This window comes from Mytilus galloprovincialis, chromosome 11 (genome assembly GCF_965363235.1).
Source record: "Mytilus galloprovincialis chromosome 11, xbMytGall1.hap1.1, whole genome shotgun sequence".
NCBI classification, from domain to species: domain Eukaryota; kingdom Metazoa; phylum Mollusca; class Bivalvia; order Mytilida; family Mytilidae; genus Mytilus; species Mytilus galloprovincialis.
Window position 1 is genome coordinate 86219159 of NC_134848.1, and position 17171 is coordinate 86236329.

At 31.7% G+C, this 17171-nt stretch overlaps 1 protein-coding gene across 1 annotated transcript in view; it reads right to left on the minus strand.

The window, feature by feature from the left end:
- The window catches only part of LOC143052972 (uncharacterized), a 27474-nt gene continuing 10303 nt past the window's right edge, over positions 1-17171 (minus strand). The window contains exons 6-14 of the mRNA XM_076226149.1: positions 15797-15864; positions 14408-14688; positions 13648-13825; positions 12601-13015; positions 11467-11602; positions 10557-10652; positions 8824-8919; positions 6269-6360; positions 1-5119 (exon numbers count right to left, since the gene is read on the minus strand). Coding sequence (XP_076082264.1) covers positions 4993-5119; positions 6269-6360; positions 8824-8919; positions 10557-10652; positions 11467-11602; positions 12601-13015; positions 13648-13825; positions 14408-14688; positions 15797-15864 — 1489 coding nt within the window. The 3' untranslated portion in view covers positions 1-4992. The remainder of the gene's footprint in view (positions 5120-6268; positions 6361-8823; positions 8920-10556; positions 10653-11466; positions 11603-12600; positions 13016-13647; positions 13826-14407; positions 14689-15796; positions 15865-17171) is intronic.

Here is a 17171-nt window from a genome sequence, read left to right on the forward strand (position 1 = left end):
TGAGATTTTTGTATATTTTATTTTCTATATAATAATCTGCAGATAAGTATTAGGTACAATTCACAACATTTAATTAATACAAAAATCCTTCAGGAAAAAATGTGAATATTCAAAACCACAATTATCATAAATACAGGTATTATAAACCCCTAAATATTATAAATAACAGGATAAAATCCCTATATCCATCTACAAATAGACAAAGCCATATCATAATGGGATAAAATCCCTAAAATCAACAAAGCCACAAGAAAGCTCCAGCTTATAAGATAATATCAAACTGTTTACAGCAACTTTAATGGCTGAAAACGTCTCACTGAATGCTCCAGCTAACAATGCTGATAACAATTTAGTTAAAACTCCAGCTAAGAAGGCTCATAACAGCTATGTGAATGTTCCAGCTAGCTATATATCTATATAGTAAAGCTGATAACTGTCTAGATATAAAAGTCATAATTATTAATTCATTTGAGGAAAACAAAACTTTTGATTAGTTCTATCACACCTATTTCTATGAAAATTAAACAATCCAATACTTTGTCTTCTGTAGGCTAATTTTTAGAACAAAAAGAAAACAAAATAATATTTCTTCTCTTACAGTGTATTGATGCTGTCTTATTGAACACACAAGTAACAATAATTCTGGGTAATATTTTACATTCACCAAAACTACACAAAGTTCTTGACCAGTGAAATGACCTATGGACCCTTATATCGCTATTTTTTGGGGTGAGAAAATCAATAATCAATGATATTCTATAAATGTAAACAATTGCACACATAGATATATGTAAATCTATAAAATAATAACCGCTTATTATTGTGGTCATATAATATTAAACATTATTGCAGTTTATATAAAAAGTCAAACCAGATGGTGTACTGTAAGATCATCAAATATTTGTGATGTTTTTACTATTGTGAGAATTGAGGACAGGTTTTCTTAATTTTGTTGGCTTTATTTGTAATCATCATTTCCTTAAATACTTACACTTACAGTGAGTCAAATTTCAACAATCACAATAGTAAATACATGTACAAATTAATAGTACATACATGTACAATAGTATATACATGTACAAATTAATAGTACATACATGTACATACAAATTAATAGTAAATACATGTGCAAATTAAAAGTAAATACATGTACAAATTAATAGTAAATACATGTACAAATCAATAGTAAATACATGTACAAATTAATAGTAAATACATGTACTAATTAATAGTAAATACATGTACAAATTAATAGTACATACATGTACAAATTAATAGTACATACATGTACTAATTAATAGTAAATACATGTACAAATTAATAGTAAATACATGTACATACAAATTAATAGTAAATACATGTGCAAATTAAAAGTAAATACATGTACAAATTAATAGTACATACATGTACTAATTAATAGTAAATACATGTACAAATTAATAGTAAATACATGTACAAATTAATAGTAAATACATGTACTAATTAATAGTAAATACATGTTCAAATTAAAAGTAAATACATGTACTAATTAATAGTACATACATGTACAAATTAATAGTACATACATGTACAAATCAATAGTACATACATGTACAAATTAATAGTACATACATGTACAAATTAATAGTAAATACATGTACAAATTAATAGTACAAACCCATACAAATTTATTGTACATACATGTACAAATTAATAGTACATACATGTACAAATTATTATTCTATTAGTACATACATGTACAAATTAATAGTAAATACATGTACAAATTGACAGAATACTTCTACAATATAAAATCTAACAGGACTACCATGATTGTGGAAAATATCGTACTGCTATTTAACTCTTTAAGATCTTTTGTTCTGCTTTCTGTTATTCTTGTCACAATAGATGAGGATCTCGATGGGAGGTCTTTTATTTCTGTATTCTTTAATTATTAAAGATAATTTTTTCTATTCTTTGTACTTTTTTGGACTAATTTTTTCTATTTTTTCTATTTTGGCCTAAATTTTTGCCCTTATTTTCACTCTTCTTTATATCTTTTTATCTATTTTCTCTTTTCTTATATTTTTGGTCTAATTTACTCTATTTTATATTTTTTGGAGTAATTTTCTCTCTTTTTTATATCTTTTTGCCTAATTTTTTCTGATCTATATTTTGTTTGGACCATTTTTTTCTCTCTTCTTGATATTTTTTTGCCTAATTTCCCCTTTCTTTGATATTTGTTTGCCCTAATTTTCTTGGTTTTATTATTCTCTATTCACTAAATCCCATCTAGACCCTCATAGACATAGTGTTAAACACTTTACAACCAATCAAACAAACTCTTATTAAAAAAAGTTAAACAAACTTAACAAATACTAACAAAAATGTTACAAAATAAACAAAAAGAGGAAAACAAGTGAAATAAACCACACTGAACTAATTAAAACAACAATTAAATTCAAAAATAAATAGGGATAAAATGTGCCTCTTTTCTCCTTACACCATAGATAAAGCACTGTACATTCAGAAATTATTGCGATGTTATTATTGCGAACAATGCAACAGGGTTATAGTGGCATTAATTAAAACTCGCATATTGAATTTTTTTATACAAATCAAACAGGATTTTTCTAAATATTGCAAAAATTAAAATCGCATTTGAGTCTAAAGTGACAATATCGCATTTTAGTCTAAAGTGTATTGCATTAATAAATGCACCCAATAATTTCTGAATTTGCAGTATTAAAATCTCAAATTCAAATTTAGATTTTATAAAAAAAAAAAAAAAAAATACAGTAGCTTTTCATTTTCATATTTATTGTTATAAAGTTTAGAAATGGCAAGTCCTCTAATTATTTGGGCAGAGAAAAACATATAGATGCAAGAATGGGATAACTAGAGAAAGGGGAGAGAACTCTAGATAAGGGGAGATTATCATAAGTTCTCATTGGTGGCACATACCAGTTCTTAGCTTATTTGACACGATTTTGTCCCTTATCCGGAAAAACTAGCTAATGGGGGACAAAGCAACAATTAAAATAACATTTCCCAGAAGTACTTCACTATTAGTTACACTCAATTCTAAACACCAAAACATTTTCTAGGCATGTTTAAGTCTAACAGATTTATTGACAATCTGTTTTTGAAATTTGGCATGAACTTGTGCATATTTTATAAAAAAAAAAAAACTGGAGTTGGCCAACTTTACAGTAAGATGAAAGGATGATACATGGGAGATAACTATAAAAGAAAATGTATGGGAGATAACTCTTACAAAGGAGTGGGTTTATTGAATGGTTTGCCAACAATGGACAGTTAGAGAACAAATCCACACCAGCTGTAATGATTTAACAGCATATTATTCAAAATTAATTAGACTAAATAAGGGGAGATAACTTTTTATATTAAATGTGAAATGTTGTGATGAGGAATACATTGTAAATTAAACAATAATTTGTGTATAATTAATCGTTCAGATCAACAGTTTCTTCCCTTTAATACAAAAATATCACACACACATTGACCTATTGCAAAAGTAATATAAATTCAAGAAAACACCAAAGATAAAGTTGTATAAATTCAGAAAAAACACCAAAGATATAAATTCATATAAACTCAGAAAAACACCAAGGATAAAAGTCATAAAAATTCAGGAAAACACCAAAGATATAAAGTCATATAAACTAATTGATCTATTCTGACACAAATTATTTCATTTAAATGATCACAAATGAACTCATTGATCTAATCACAAATGAACTCATTGATGTTTTACGTGTAATATCACAGATACATAATATAAATTATTCTCCTAATTTACACATTGTAGTACGTGCTATTTACCAGGCATTAGTAAGACTTGTCTATTTACCAGGCATTAGTAAGACTTGTCTATTTGAACATACATATAAAATATACTGACCATGATACAATCAAATTGAATAATTATCAAAAAGTTAATTTAAGGTGGTACCCAACACCTTCACTAAAATTTATTTGGCTCGTTTAATTTTCATAAAATTTTGACAAAGTATTTACTTTGACTCTTTGAAAAAAAAAAAAAATTTCAAAAAATTTGAACCAACTGTTTTATCAGAAAAATTACACTGGTTATATAGCAGTTTGACAAACATTTATTTTGATCATTGAGAAGCTTAATATTCCCTTAAAACACAACATAATTAAAATGTGTAGGTGATTTTACAGAGTTATCTCCCTGTAGTGCTAGGTACCACCTTAAAACACAATGTAATTAAAACGTTTTAGGTACCACCTTAAAAGACTACAATCCCTATTTGTCTACATATTTGATGAATAAAAAATACCTCCATGTGATTGGCTTAGAAGGAGGGGTATATCTCCCTTTGTACGGTTAAGAGGGCGACATTGAAATATAATACCATCCCATGTATGACTTAGGGCGACATTGAAATATAATACCATCCCATGTATGACTTAGGGCGACATTGAAATATAATACCATCCCATGTATGACTTAGGGGGACATTGAAATATAATAATGATCTGTTAGTGCATTACATACTGTCTTTATGGAGGCTAGACAAACAATAGCCATTTTTAAAAATAAAAATTCAAAATTCAATGTAGATTGTAAATTAGTGAAAATTAAAGATAGCGACATAAATAATAGGAAATAGATTTGTACAGCAAAGATGAGTGAAAGTTACAGATGGCTGATCAATCTATCATACTTGTTGTTACAATGGTGTTAATAATACTTAAAACAAAGATCAGTTTGACACAAAACTTGAAACAAAGATCTATTTGACACAAACACCAAACATAGGTCTGTTTGACAGAATATAATTTCCCATAAATGTGATCAAAGTCAGTTCAATAATGTTAAATTACAGATAAATGAGATAATTTTCATAGACTTAATAGACAGGCAGTGTGTTATGTTTTAAAATTCCCACTACATTATAATTAGTACAGACTTAATCAAATAAGAAATTCATCCTGACATTTAGTCTGTATAAAGGCCATATGTCATTCCTGACTTAGTTGACCTTTTGACCCCGCTTCGATGTCAACTCTACAAATTGGACATTTTTTGTTTGTGACTAACCACTGATCCACACATTCTATGTGGAATAAATGCATACATGGTAATCTCCTGGAAAAGAAGAAAAGAAAAGGGTCAATATCACTCAAAATGTTTATTTCAACATATATATTATAAGCTTGTCAGTAACACAGATAATTTAAATTCTGTTTCACAAGAATGTTTTTAAAAGCAATAAGGAAACTGACTATAACCATTGCATTTAAATCTATCACATGGTAAGGCAATTAAATGGAAAATCCCTATTTATTGTTCAAGTCTTTTATTCTAAGGTTAAGGTCATACAAACAAATATTTGATTGATCCAATATGTTCATCAAGAAGTTGCTTAACAAGCCCGTTGATATTTGGCTTCAATTATCAGTTATTTTTATTTCTGTTTATCAAGAACATATAATTAACAATTAATATTTTGTTTTATGTAGAGACCAATATTGAGTTGTTTTTTTTATGAATGAGTAACCAGGTTAAAATCTAGAACAATCACCACTTGCTATGACGTGTTTACATTATAATTAGTTATTTTCATCACTCTATTGCAATTTCAATCTGGAAAGTTATTTAATTGGGTTGGAATTTCAGAATTGATAGTCAAGCTAGTAAAAACCTGTTTAACAAGGGGTATCAGGGGTAATAATGTTTCAACTTGATTTCTTTCAAGTAATACAAAACCAATATCAAAATATGACATTAAATGAAATAGTTAAAATTTCAGGAAATAACGCAAACTGAACCATTTATAGCTTATAAACTAATAAACCTATGCATACATTGTATATTGTGAAACGTAAGTTAAAGTACCAGTCAGGTGATAGGTAACAAACTAATACTGTTTGAATTAAAAGAAAAATAGTTTTGTGCATCATTTCAGTTTTAATTGGTTAATTTATGCATGATGACATCTAATGGAATTATCTGTTCATCACATGTGACTTAATCATGTGTTTTGATTGGATGATATTAAAATAACAAACCTGAACACTTCTGCATCTTCAAACTCACTCAAACAGATGCCACGTGACATAGCAACATGTTTGGATTAGAGGGTATAAATATAACAAACTTGAAATCTTTTCAATCTTCCAACTTATGCAAACAAAAGCTATGTAGAATTTATCCAAGTTGACATCTAATCTAACTAGATTACATGTCATGTGACGTAGTAATATGTTTTGATTGGAGGATATAAATAAAACAAACCTGACATCTTCTGCATCTTCAAACTCACTCAAACAGATGGTACATTTCTCCTGGAGATTGTCGTCTACATCAGAATCCATTTTCTTTGTAACCTATCCATGTAAAATTACAATTGTTATGTGTTGTATTTCAATAGTTTGATTTTGACTGTAATGCTTCTTCTGACTAGCTGACGGTGTTATGTCTATCAGAAACATTTCCTTTATTTTATGTGCGTGGACAAGCTTCTGTCCAAGTTTGGTAGAAATCCAGGATAGCTTAAGAAATTTCAAAATCTTTAACCACAGAATGAACATTTGTTTACGTAACTGACGATGATGCCGACGGAATGTAGGATCTCTATGTCTCGCTTTTTTGACAAAAGTCAAAGGCTCAACAAAAAAGAAGATGTGATATGATTGCCAATGGGACAACTCTCCCTCCACAAAAGACTACCTTTTTTTGTTAACTTCAGTGGGGGTCTCATTGGGGGGTTCTGATCCCGGATCCAGCTTACTGTTTTGTCAGATTCCTGTATCCCGCTAATACTATGTACCTAAGCAATTCTCATTATTTTGTAATTTCCCGTGTCCCACTAGACCTTAATTCCCGTTTTCACGGCACAATAATTTTCGTATCACGATTACGAAAAATCGGCGATCCCGCGTCACGCTTAGACCCCAATGAGACCCACTTCAGTATCTTTACATTTTTATACGTGTGTGGAAGTGTATTTGTTCACTATAGTAAACTCTACCTTTTAATACGAGTGTGGAAGTGTACTTTGTTCACTATAGTAAACTTTACCTACTTTGTATACGTGTGTGGAAGTGTATTTTGTTCACTATAGTAAACTTTACCTTTTTATATGTGTGTGGAAGTGTATTTGTTCACTATAGTAAACTTTACCTTTGTATACATGTGTGGAAGTGTATTTGTTCACTATAGTAAACTTTACCTTTTTATACGTGTGTGGAAGTGTATTTGTTCACTATAGTAGACTTTACCTTTGTATACATGTGTGGAAGTGTATTTGTTCACTATAGTAGACTTTACCTTTGTATACATGTGTGGAAGTGTATTTGTTCACTATAGTAGACTTTACCTTTTTATACATGTTTGGAAGTGTATTTGTTCACTATAGTAAACTTTACCTTTGTATACATGTGTGGAAGTGTATTTGTTCACTATAGTAAACTTTAACTTTTTATACATGTTTGGAAGTGTATTTGTTCATTATAGTAAACTTTACCTTTGTATACATGTGTGGAAGTGTATTTTGTTCACTATAGTAAACTTTACCCTTTTATACATGTGTGGAAGTGTATTTGTTCACTATAGTAAACTTTACCTTTGTATACATGTGTGGAAGTGTATTTTGTTCACTATAGTAAACTTTACCTTTTTATACATGTGTGGAACTTTACCTTTTCATACGTGTGTGGAAGTGTATTTGTTCACTATAGTAAACTTTAACTTTTTATACATGTGTGGAAGTGTATTTTATTCACTATAGTAAACTTTACCTTTGTATACATGTGTTCACTATAGTAGACTTTACCTTTTTATACGAGTGTGGAAGTGTATTTTGTTCACTATAGTAAACTTTACCTTTTCATACGTGTGTGGAAGTGTATTTGTTCACTATAGTAAACTTTAACTTTTTATACATGTGTGGAAGTGTATTTTATTCACTATAGTAAACTTTACCTTTGTATACATGTGTTCACTATAGTAGACTTTACCTTTTTATACGTGTGTGGAAGTGTATTTGTTCACTATAGTAAACTTTAACTTTTTATACGTGTGTGGAAGTGTATTTTGTTCACTATAGTAAACTTTACCTTTTTATACATGTGTTCACTATAGTAGACTTTACCTTTTTATACGTGTGTGGAAGTGTATTTGTTCACTATAGTAGACTTTACCTTTGTATACATGTGTGGAAGTGTATTTGTTCACTATAGTAAACTTTAATACCTTTGTATACATGTGTGGAAGTGTATTTGTTCACTATAGTAGACTTTACCTTTTTATACGTGTGTGGAAGTGTATTTGTTCACTATAGTAGACTTTACCTTTGTATACGTGTGTGGAAGTGTATTTGTTCACTATAGTAAACTTTAATACCTTTGTATACATGTGTGGAAGTGTATTTGTTCACTATAGTAGACTTTACCTTTGTATACATGTGTGGAAGTGTACATGTTCACTATAGTAAACTTTACCTTTTTATACGTGTGTGGAAGTGTATTTTGTTCACTATAGTAAACTTTACCTTTTCATACGTGTGTGGAAGTGTATTTTGTTCACTATAGTAAACTTTACCTTTGTATACATGTGTGGAAGTGTATTTTGTTCACTATAGTAAACTTTAATACCTTTGTATACATGTGTGGAAGTGTATTTTGTTCACTACAGTAAACTTTACCTTTGTATATGTGTGTGGAAGTGTATTTGTTCACTATAGTAAACTTTACCTTTTTATACATGTGTGGAAGTGTATTTGTTCACTATAGTAAACTTTACTTTTTTATACGTGTGTGGAAGTATTTGTTCACTATAGTAAACTTTACCTTTTTATACGTGTGTGGAAGTGTATTTTGTTCAATAACATCTTGACTAGCACCACGATTAACATTACCAAGTCTTTCTTCCAAGTGTAAAAGTTCCTATAATAAATAAAAAGAATAATTAACATTTTCTACATGTTTATAATCAAATTGTTTTTCTTCTAGGTGTTACAGTTCCTTTAATATAATAATAAGAATTAAGAATGTTTTCTATGTAAACAAATAAAGAATAGGATTTTTTTAAATTGCTTTTATTGCTATTAATCCTGTTCATATTGATTCTGTTGTCAGTATCATTTATCTAAGTTTGTAGGGGTCTTGGTGGCTAATAGGTTTAAGTAGTTCAACTACTGTATCCCTAGCATGTCAACACAGAGGTTAAGAGTTTGAGTCTAAAACATGGATGGTGGTTCGACTCCAATCTTAATGGACTAAGATTTTTACTTTTCCCGCCAAATGTTATGGTTCTCTCTTGGTCGCTTTACTGTTAAAAACTGGCAGCCACAGAAAAACTTACAGTAGCCGACCGAACAAGGGCTGTATAGCCAGTCGTAGCCGACCGAACAAGGGCTGTATAGCCAGTCATAGCCGACCAACAAGGGCTGTATAGCCAGTCGTAGCCGACCGAACAAGAGCTGTATAGCCAGTCGTAGCCGACCGAACAAGGGCTGTAAAGCCAGTCGTTGTTGACCAAACAAAGGCTGTAGTCAGTCGTAGCCGACCGAACAAGGGCTGTATAGCCAGTCGTAGCCGATCGAACAAGGGCTGTATAGCCAGTCGTAGCCGACCGAACAAGGGCTGTATAGCCAGTCGTAGCTGACCGAACAAGGGCTGTATAGCCAGTCGTAGCCGACCGAACAAGGGCTGTATAGCCAGTCGTAGCCGACCGAACAAGGGCTGTATAGCCAGTCGTAGCCGACCAAACAAGGGCTGTATAGCCAGTCGTAGCCAACCAAACAAGGGCTGTATAGCCAGTCGTAGCCGACCGAACAAGGACTGTATAGCCAGTCAAGGTTGTATTCCATTTGTTGTAGCTTATAGTGACATTAAACATTTAAATGAAAATCAATTCAAAGATTGTACATGTCATAACTAAGAAAATATGAATGGGTTATGATTTTACATTGAAACACATTGATGGGTTTGAATTTTCAGAACACTTTAATATATGAAATGGGGTTGGTTTTTTTCATTTCCAGCTACATTTGTACAAGTCTGTACATTAATCTAACATTGAGACCCCCTGTGAATGAAGTTTGATGCAATTTACACAAGTAGTGACAAAGCCTCATAAATCTGATTCTGAAGTGAAAGGCACTGTGTGGATTTGAATTGAAAAATATTCTTTTTTACATCATTTCATTTGACTGTGTGTATCAAGTGAAGATCCAATCTTAAGATCACATTTAAAAGAATAGCTGTTTCCCCTCCCCGGGTCTACCCTTTGCAAACTGGATGTCATATAGCATGGTTGGTCACATGAATGGTTTGACTTGTACAGTTTGTGCTCAATTTGAGTATTTATTTAGATTATCAATTTTTGTTTTCAAGCACTTTTCAAAAATGGAAACAAATTATTTTCGGGAATAAAAATATTTTTTTTTTTTGTGGAAAATAATTTTTTGATCTGGGAGGAAATTTTTTCACCCGATTGGGGGGAGGGTAAACACACATATTTTTTATTTTTGGGGTAAACATCAGTATAAAGTGGTTAATACAATGGGTCATACATGTACCTCGTAAGACGGTCGGTGATGTAACATCATTCCTCTCAATCTCATTTGCATATTACGTGGAAGATTTAGCATCGGACTCATTGGCGGTGGAATGTACTACAAAAAAAGAAACAAAATGTTGTCACAATTACCATTTATTTTTTAAACAGGTTTGAAATGATTAGTTTTGACACATGTTATCTGATTATTACCAATATTTTGACAATATAATATATATAACAACCTGATGAATCTGTCAATATATCAAAGTTTGAGTACATGATTATCGTACTCATTATAATAAAACTTGACTTTTTATACATTCTAGACATTTTCAAATTAGAACATCATTTCTTTCATTCTATGAAAACAAAACATGTCCTTTCATCCAATCAGAACAAAACATGTCCTTTCATCTAATCAGAACAAAACATGTCCTTTCATCCAATCAGAACAAAACATGTCCTTTCATCTAATCAGAACAAAACATGTCCTTTCATCTAATCAGAACTTCATCTAATCAGAACAAACCATTTCCCTTCATCCGATCATAAAATCAGAAAAAAACATTTTCTTTCATCCAATGAGAACAAACCATTTTCTTTCATCCAATGAGAACAAACCATTTCCCTTCATATCATAAAATCAGAATAAACCATTTCCTTTCAACCAATGAGAACAAACCATTTTCTTTCATCCAATCAGAACAAACCATTTTCTTTCATCCAATCAGAATAAACCATTTCCCTTCATCCGATCATAAAATCAGAAAAAAAAAACATTTTCTTTCATCCAATGAGAACAAACCATTTTCTTTCATCCAATGAGAACAAACCATTTTCTTTCATCCAATCAGAACAAACCATTTTCTTTCATCCGATCAGAACAAACCATTTTCTTTCCTCCAATCAGAAGACAATGAGTGACTTACCATGGGAGGGAGGTCTGTTGATGGCAGTATTGCTGGTACAGAGAACGGATGAAGTCGGGGAGGATGGTAGTGAAGATGATGATGTAGATGTTGATGTTGTAAATGTTGAGGAAGAGGATTCATCTGATTCTGTCCACTGAAGAAACAAATTATAAACAATGAAGAAATAGTACTCTATATTCACAAATTATTGCGATTTTGTTATTTGAGACTAAAATGCAATTTTAATTTTCCGAAATTGAGAATAATCCTATTTAATTCATATCAAAAAAAATTCAGAATGCAAGTTTAAATTATTGTGATTATAACCCAGTCTCATATTTACAGTAACTAATGCTTGAACCACTTTTAAGTATGCTGTTACCTAGGTTACGATAGCTATCAAAACTTCTAATACTGTTGTTACCATGGATACTAATGTTCGTTCCACCTTTAATATTGCTATTTCCATGTTTACTTATGTTAACACCATTTTTAATATTGATGTTACCACAGTTACTAAAGCTAACAACACTTCTTATAATACTGTTACCATAGCTACTTAAACTAACAATACTTTTAATTTTGCTGTAGGGTCCAGTTTAACAGAAAGTTTCAAGTTCCTTTAAGAAGATTACAGCAATTTTAAACTTAAATAAATGGGGAATGTGTCCATGGGACACATATGATGCCCCCATATAAAAGGACATAACTATAAAAATTGCATAAATAACGCTACCCAAATCTGTACTTGATCTGTGTTTTGTGGTCATAAGCATTGTGTAGAAGTTTAATTACAGTTGGTTGAGGCAAACTAATGTTAGAAAAAGGAAATGAAAAATTTATCAATTTTCTCATTTGTAACTGGGCATAACTCTAGAACTGTAAAAGTGACGCCACCAAAATTCAACATGAATCTGTTTTTAGTCATAATGAGCATTGAGTATAATAACATTTGGTTGCTGCAAACCAAAGTTAGAGAACGGAAAACAATTTTGGGTTGTACGTATGTACAGACGGACAAGGGTAACACTTAATGCCTCCTCTGCTATTGTGGGGGCATACAAACAAAGCACAGTTTAAAAAGTATTGTTGAAACTATAAACTATGACAGATGTTTATCATACACGTATAAGTGATTTATGTAAAACCTACCACATTCTTCCTGCAAGGTCCACTGGTCCCTGCTGGGGTCTATTGTCTGTTCCACATGAATTCCCTTGATTAGGTGGTGGCACCATCGGTCCTTGCCATGGGGACCAGGCCATCTGTGAAGGCTGAGAGTTTGGTATGTGACACGTGTCACCACTGACTTGTGGCTGTTGTGGCATTGGTTGGTGCTGGAACAATGGTGGCCCTTCGATGTTCCTGGCTTGTAACTCCATAGGCTGATGGTGCACAATAAACGGGAGAATTGGTGGCAGGGGGAATGCCCCTGGGTGGTAGTGGTGATGATGTATGTGAGCTCGTGGGGGTAAAGGTGGAGGTTGGGGGTGGGGGTGGGGATGTACGGGAGTCTGGTGGTGGTGGGGGTGGTGGAAACTTCCTGGGTTGCCATGGTCACAAGAACCTGAAATTTATAAACAAATGATCAAAATGTTATTGAGTACACAAGTACTTGAAATATTCAACAGAAAATAATTGCATTAGATGTATGTTTCATTAGAATACGTTATTCTGATTGGCTAACTGCGCATCACATGTTATCCCTTAAACAACTGCATTACACAATCAAACTTATCATTCATGATAACACGAGGTCCAAAGTGCACAGGTGAATTAAATAAAAAAAATGATAAAATTCATGATCCTAGCTAAAAAATGTAATTATAAGTATTGAATGCGACTTTTTGTAACTTCATAGGGTTGTACAGGCGCACATTTTTAGAATGAAGCAAGTAAAAATGTACTTCATTCAACACTTTTACACCCCAATAAAGTTACAAAAAGAAGCATTCAATTCTTATATGAAATTTGAAATAAAACAAAATAAAACAAAACCAAGTATTTACAATGTACAACAGAAATTATTAATCAAACTATGGTCACAATAAATAGAAGTGTATAATTTGGATATAAATACGAAACAGATTAAAATTTTATCTGTGGTTTCACTCAGAATTTGTCACATTTTTGTTTGTTTTTTACTCATATTTTCTGTTGTATTTAAGTGAATTTTTGTCAGACAAACTGTTTACTTACCAGTGCAATGTCCATGTGCATGTGAGGTAGGCAGATGTCCGTGATGGGTGTGGTGACCACGCCCACTGTTTGGCTGATGTGGAAGATGCATGTGTGAGTGGACAGGTTCATGTAAACACCTAGCACATCCACATGGAGGTCTGTTTATATGCTGCATGAAAGCCTGACGTCTCTGTCTCTGTTAAAATACATCATCATTGCTCAATATATATTTCATTTCCAAGGGACATTATTCATAAAATATTAATTGGTACTAATTTAATAATAAGGTATAAAACAAAAGGAACTATGTCTTTTTTTTCAAAATCTAAATTGGTTTTAAAACATTTGCTTTAAGAATTTGTTGTATAAATTCAGAAGAGTCATGATAGTAAAATGATCAGATTAATTCCACTTGTGATATTGTCACTTTACTAATACGTCATAGCAATCAGTGTAATAGGTATAAGTCATCTCATTCCAGTCATTTTAACAATTATTGTAAATTCTAATGCAACATCTTTTGTAATGTTCATTTTGATTGGATAATGTCACTAATTTTCATTGCATCAATTCACATTTGCAAGTGCAGATCTTTTCTGTTAGTTTCATTAGAATGGATTTTGTATCAATTTTGGATGTGATGGTGGCAAATACCCTTTTACTGGCTCTGCTAAATTGTTGCCAGTAAACTTCATTTCTGACAATCTTATCCCCAAATAATGCTGTTGGAGTTTAAAATACTATACAGTTATCTCCTAATTCATGGTTTTTCGTGTACCTGTTGACAATTATGACCACATGACTGCCTATCATGGTCATGTGACCTACAACCTCCTTGAGATACTCTGGGGTCTACATGTACATGAGCAGGGGGTGGTTGTCTCCAAGCCTGTCGTGGCATTCTTGGTATTCCATTGAACATTCCTGGAGTTGTCTGTTCTTGAGTTGTGTTGTTGTTATGGTTACTAGAGGTAGGTGTGTCCTTAGCAACTTCAGATGATTGGACAACAGGAGGAACATCTACTGGTGTTGCCATGGTTGGAGTTTCTACAGGATCAGCTGTAAGATATGAAGGTCAGGATATAATTGTTATGTGCTTTATTGTGAATTGTGGCCCAATGTGAAAATACACATATATTGTGGTATTTTGTAAATTGTAGTCAAAGATAATGATAATAATCATGTCATATTAACTCAATTGTAATCATGGATGATGAGATGAAAATTAGTGAAAATATTGCTCAGTGTGATGATGACTTGATTTTTTGAGTTGCAAAAGGTGATACTGTGGATTCATAATTATTAGTTGGATACCAATTTTCGTGGATTTCGTGGTAACAGTTGAACCACGAAATTAAATGTTCAACGAATGACAAATTTTCTGATGGCTTGTATGCAGACTTCGGCAAAACCACGAATTCAAATATCTACGAACATGTAAGTTTTCCTCAATCCACGATAATTGATACCCACAAAAATAAATGAATCCACAGTATAATGTAATGTTATATGTGAAGAGTGGAACCTATTGCAAAGTTGGATGACATGAGTAATGAGGAGTTAGTATTTTGTAAGGTTGTTGCCAAGAGTGATGGTAATTTATAATTTGTGATCAAGGTTATGATGTTTTCAGAGTGAGGGTAATTTATAATTTGTGATCAAGGTTATGATGTTTTCAGAGTGAGGGTAATTTATAATTTGTGATCAAGGTTATGATGTTTTCAGAGTGAGGGTAATTTATAATTTGTGATCAAGGTTATGATGTTTTCAAAGGTGATGATGGCATCGATTTTGTGAGAAGTTCCCATTTCATAAGACTTGGAATACCAGTGGCAGATCTAGAAATTTTTATAAGTGGGGGCCCACTGGCTGCCTAAGAGGGGGCCTGCCCCCGTCATGCTTCAGTGATTCCCTATATAATCAACCAAATTTTTTTCTCCTAAGCTGGCCCCCCCCTTAATCCGCCTCTGAATACCTTGGATAGTATTTCAAGAAAAGCTCTTGTACTTTAATTAACATTTTTACTGAAAGTAATGTTTAATTTGAGAGGACAAGAAACAGCTTTCCAGAGGTAGTAACATAGATGGGTGATAATATGTCTATATGAAGTTTTACAATTAGTTGTCAAGGGTGATATGATGATATTTTCTGCAGCCAAATAACATACCATCATCTGATTCTGTAAGATCTACAACAACTGTAGCACGACCATTAGACTCTAATCTTCTCCTGGGTCTACAAAACATAAACAGAATTAATATCTACATACAGTAAGGGGTACTACTTGTACAAGTACAACTGTAGCAAGCATTAGCAATGATTAGACTCTAATCTTCTGGGTCTAAAAAACATAAATAATATATACATACATCATGTACATGTATCAAGTTGAGTTTAATTATTATTATCTACATGTACAAAATGTATGCTAAATTTTGCAGCCTCAAGCCTTCATCATGTTTATGCCTATTTTGTGTAAGTTTTAATTTTGTCTTAAGTTTAAATAATACATGTAAGTTTAAATTGCCCTAGTTCCTGGAAGTTTAGTACTACATAAACAGGTCCTTCTCAATATTGTCTCAGTTCTGATATGAGACACAGACCAAATATACCCCTTCCTTTTTCAATTTCATTATTCAATAGCAACTTTCAACAAGGATTCTATAGTGATCTCTGGTCTTTCAGCTTCAATCATTTAATACCAGTTTCTATGTACATTATGGGCTAATTCTACATGTTATTATTTTATTGTTATATGTGACAGATAAAGTAGGAGCAAAACAAATAAATGATGTTCACTACTTCCTGTATCATGTGTTGGTGAACAGTCTATATCAATATTTTTTGGAATAAAGTGTGAAAAAATGCAAAATGAAGTTGTTTCAATGTGTTTTTTATACAGGATATTTATAAATTATTGTCAAGGTTGGGCGGTAAATACCACCCCCGGTATTTACCAGTGGTATTTACCGGTATTTACCGCCCCGGACAATACTCCCCAAGTGGTCAATACTGGCAAATACTGGTCAATTAAAATTTTCATGGTTGTTTTTACTATTAATTTAAGTAAAAACTTGATAAAAAGTTATATATACATAAACTTTAATTTTTATGTATGTGTCAGTTTTTAAAATTAATTAATTTGATATGTTTTATTCATTTATAACACTTATTCCTACTGATTTAAAATTTAGTTATTAGTTATTATGATATTGTATACTCAAGATATATGTAAAAATTACATATTATTTCAACATTTATAATTCAAGGCCAACCTTAAAAATATGTTTGTTTGCAGTTTTCCGACTGTACCTTCAGACTGAAGGGTCGGTAGGTAGGAAAAATATTTTATTTTATCAGCCAAAATACAGTTTAAACAAGCAGTTACACTAAACCAAGTTTCTTGTGAAGAAAAAAAAAAACATTTTAAAACAACAAACACTGGACATGCTGAAAACCAACATCAAATGAACAGGCATTTTCAGATAAAAAACTTTTTAACCAAAACTGAAACTTTAACATAGTGTCATTATCCAATTTAT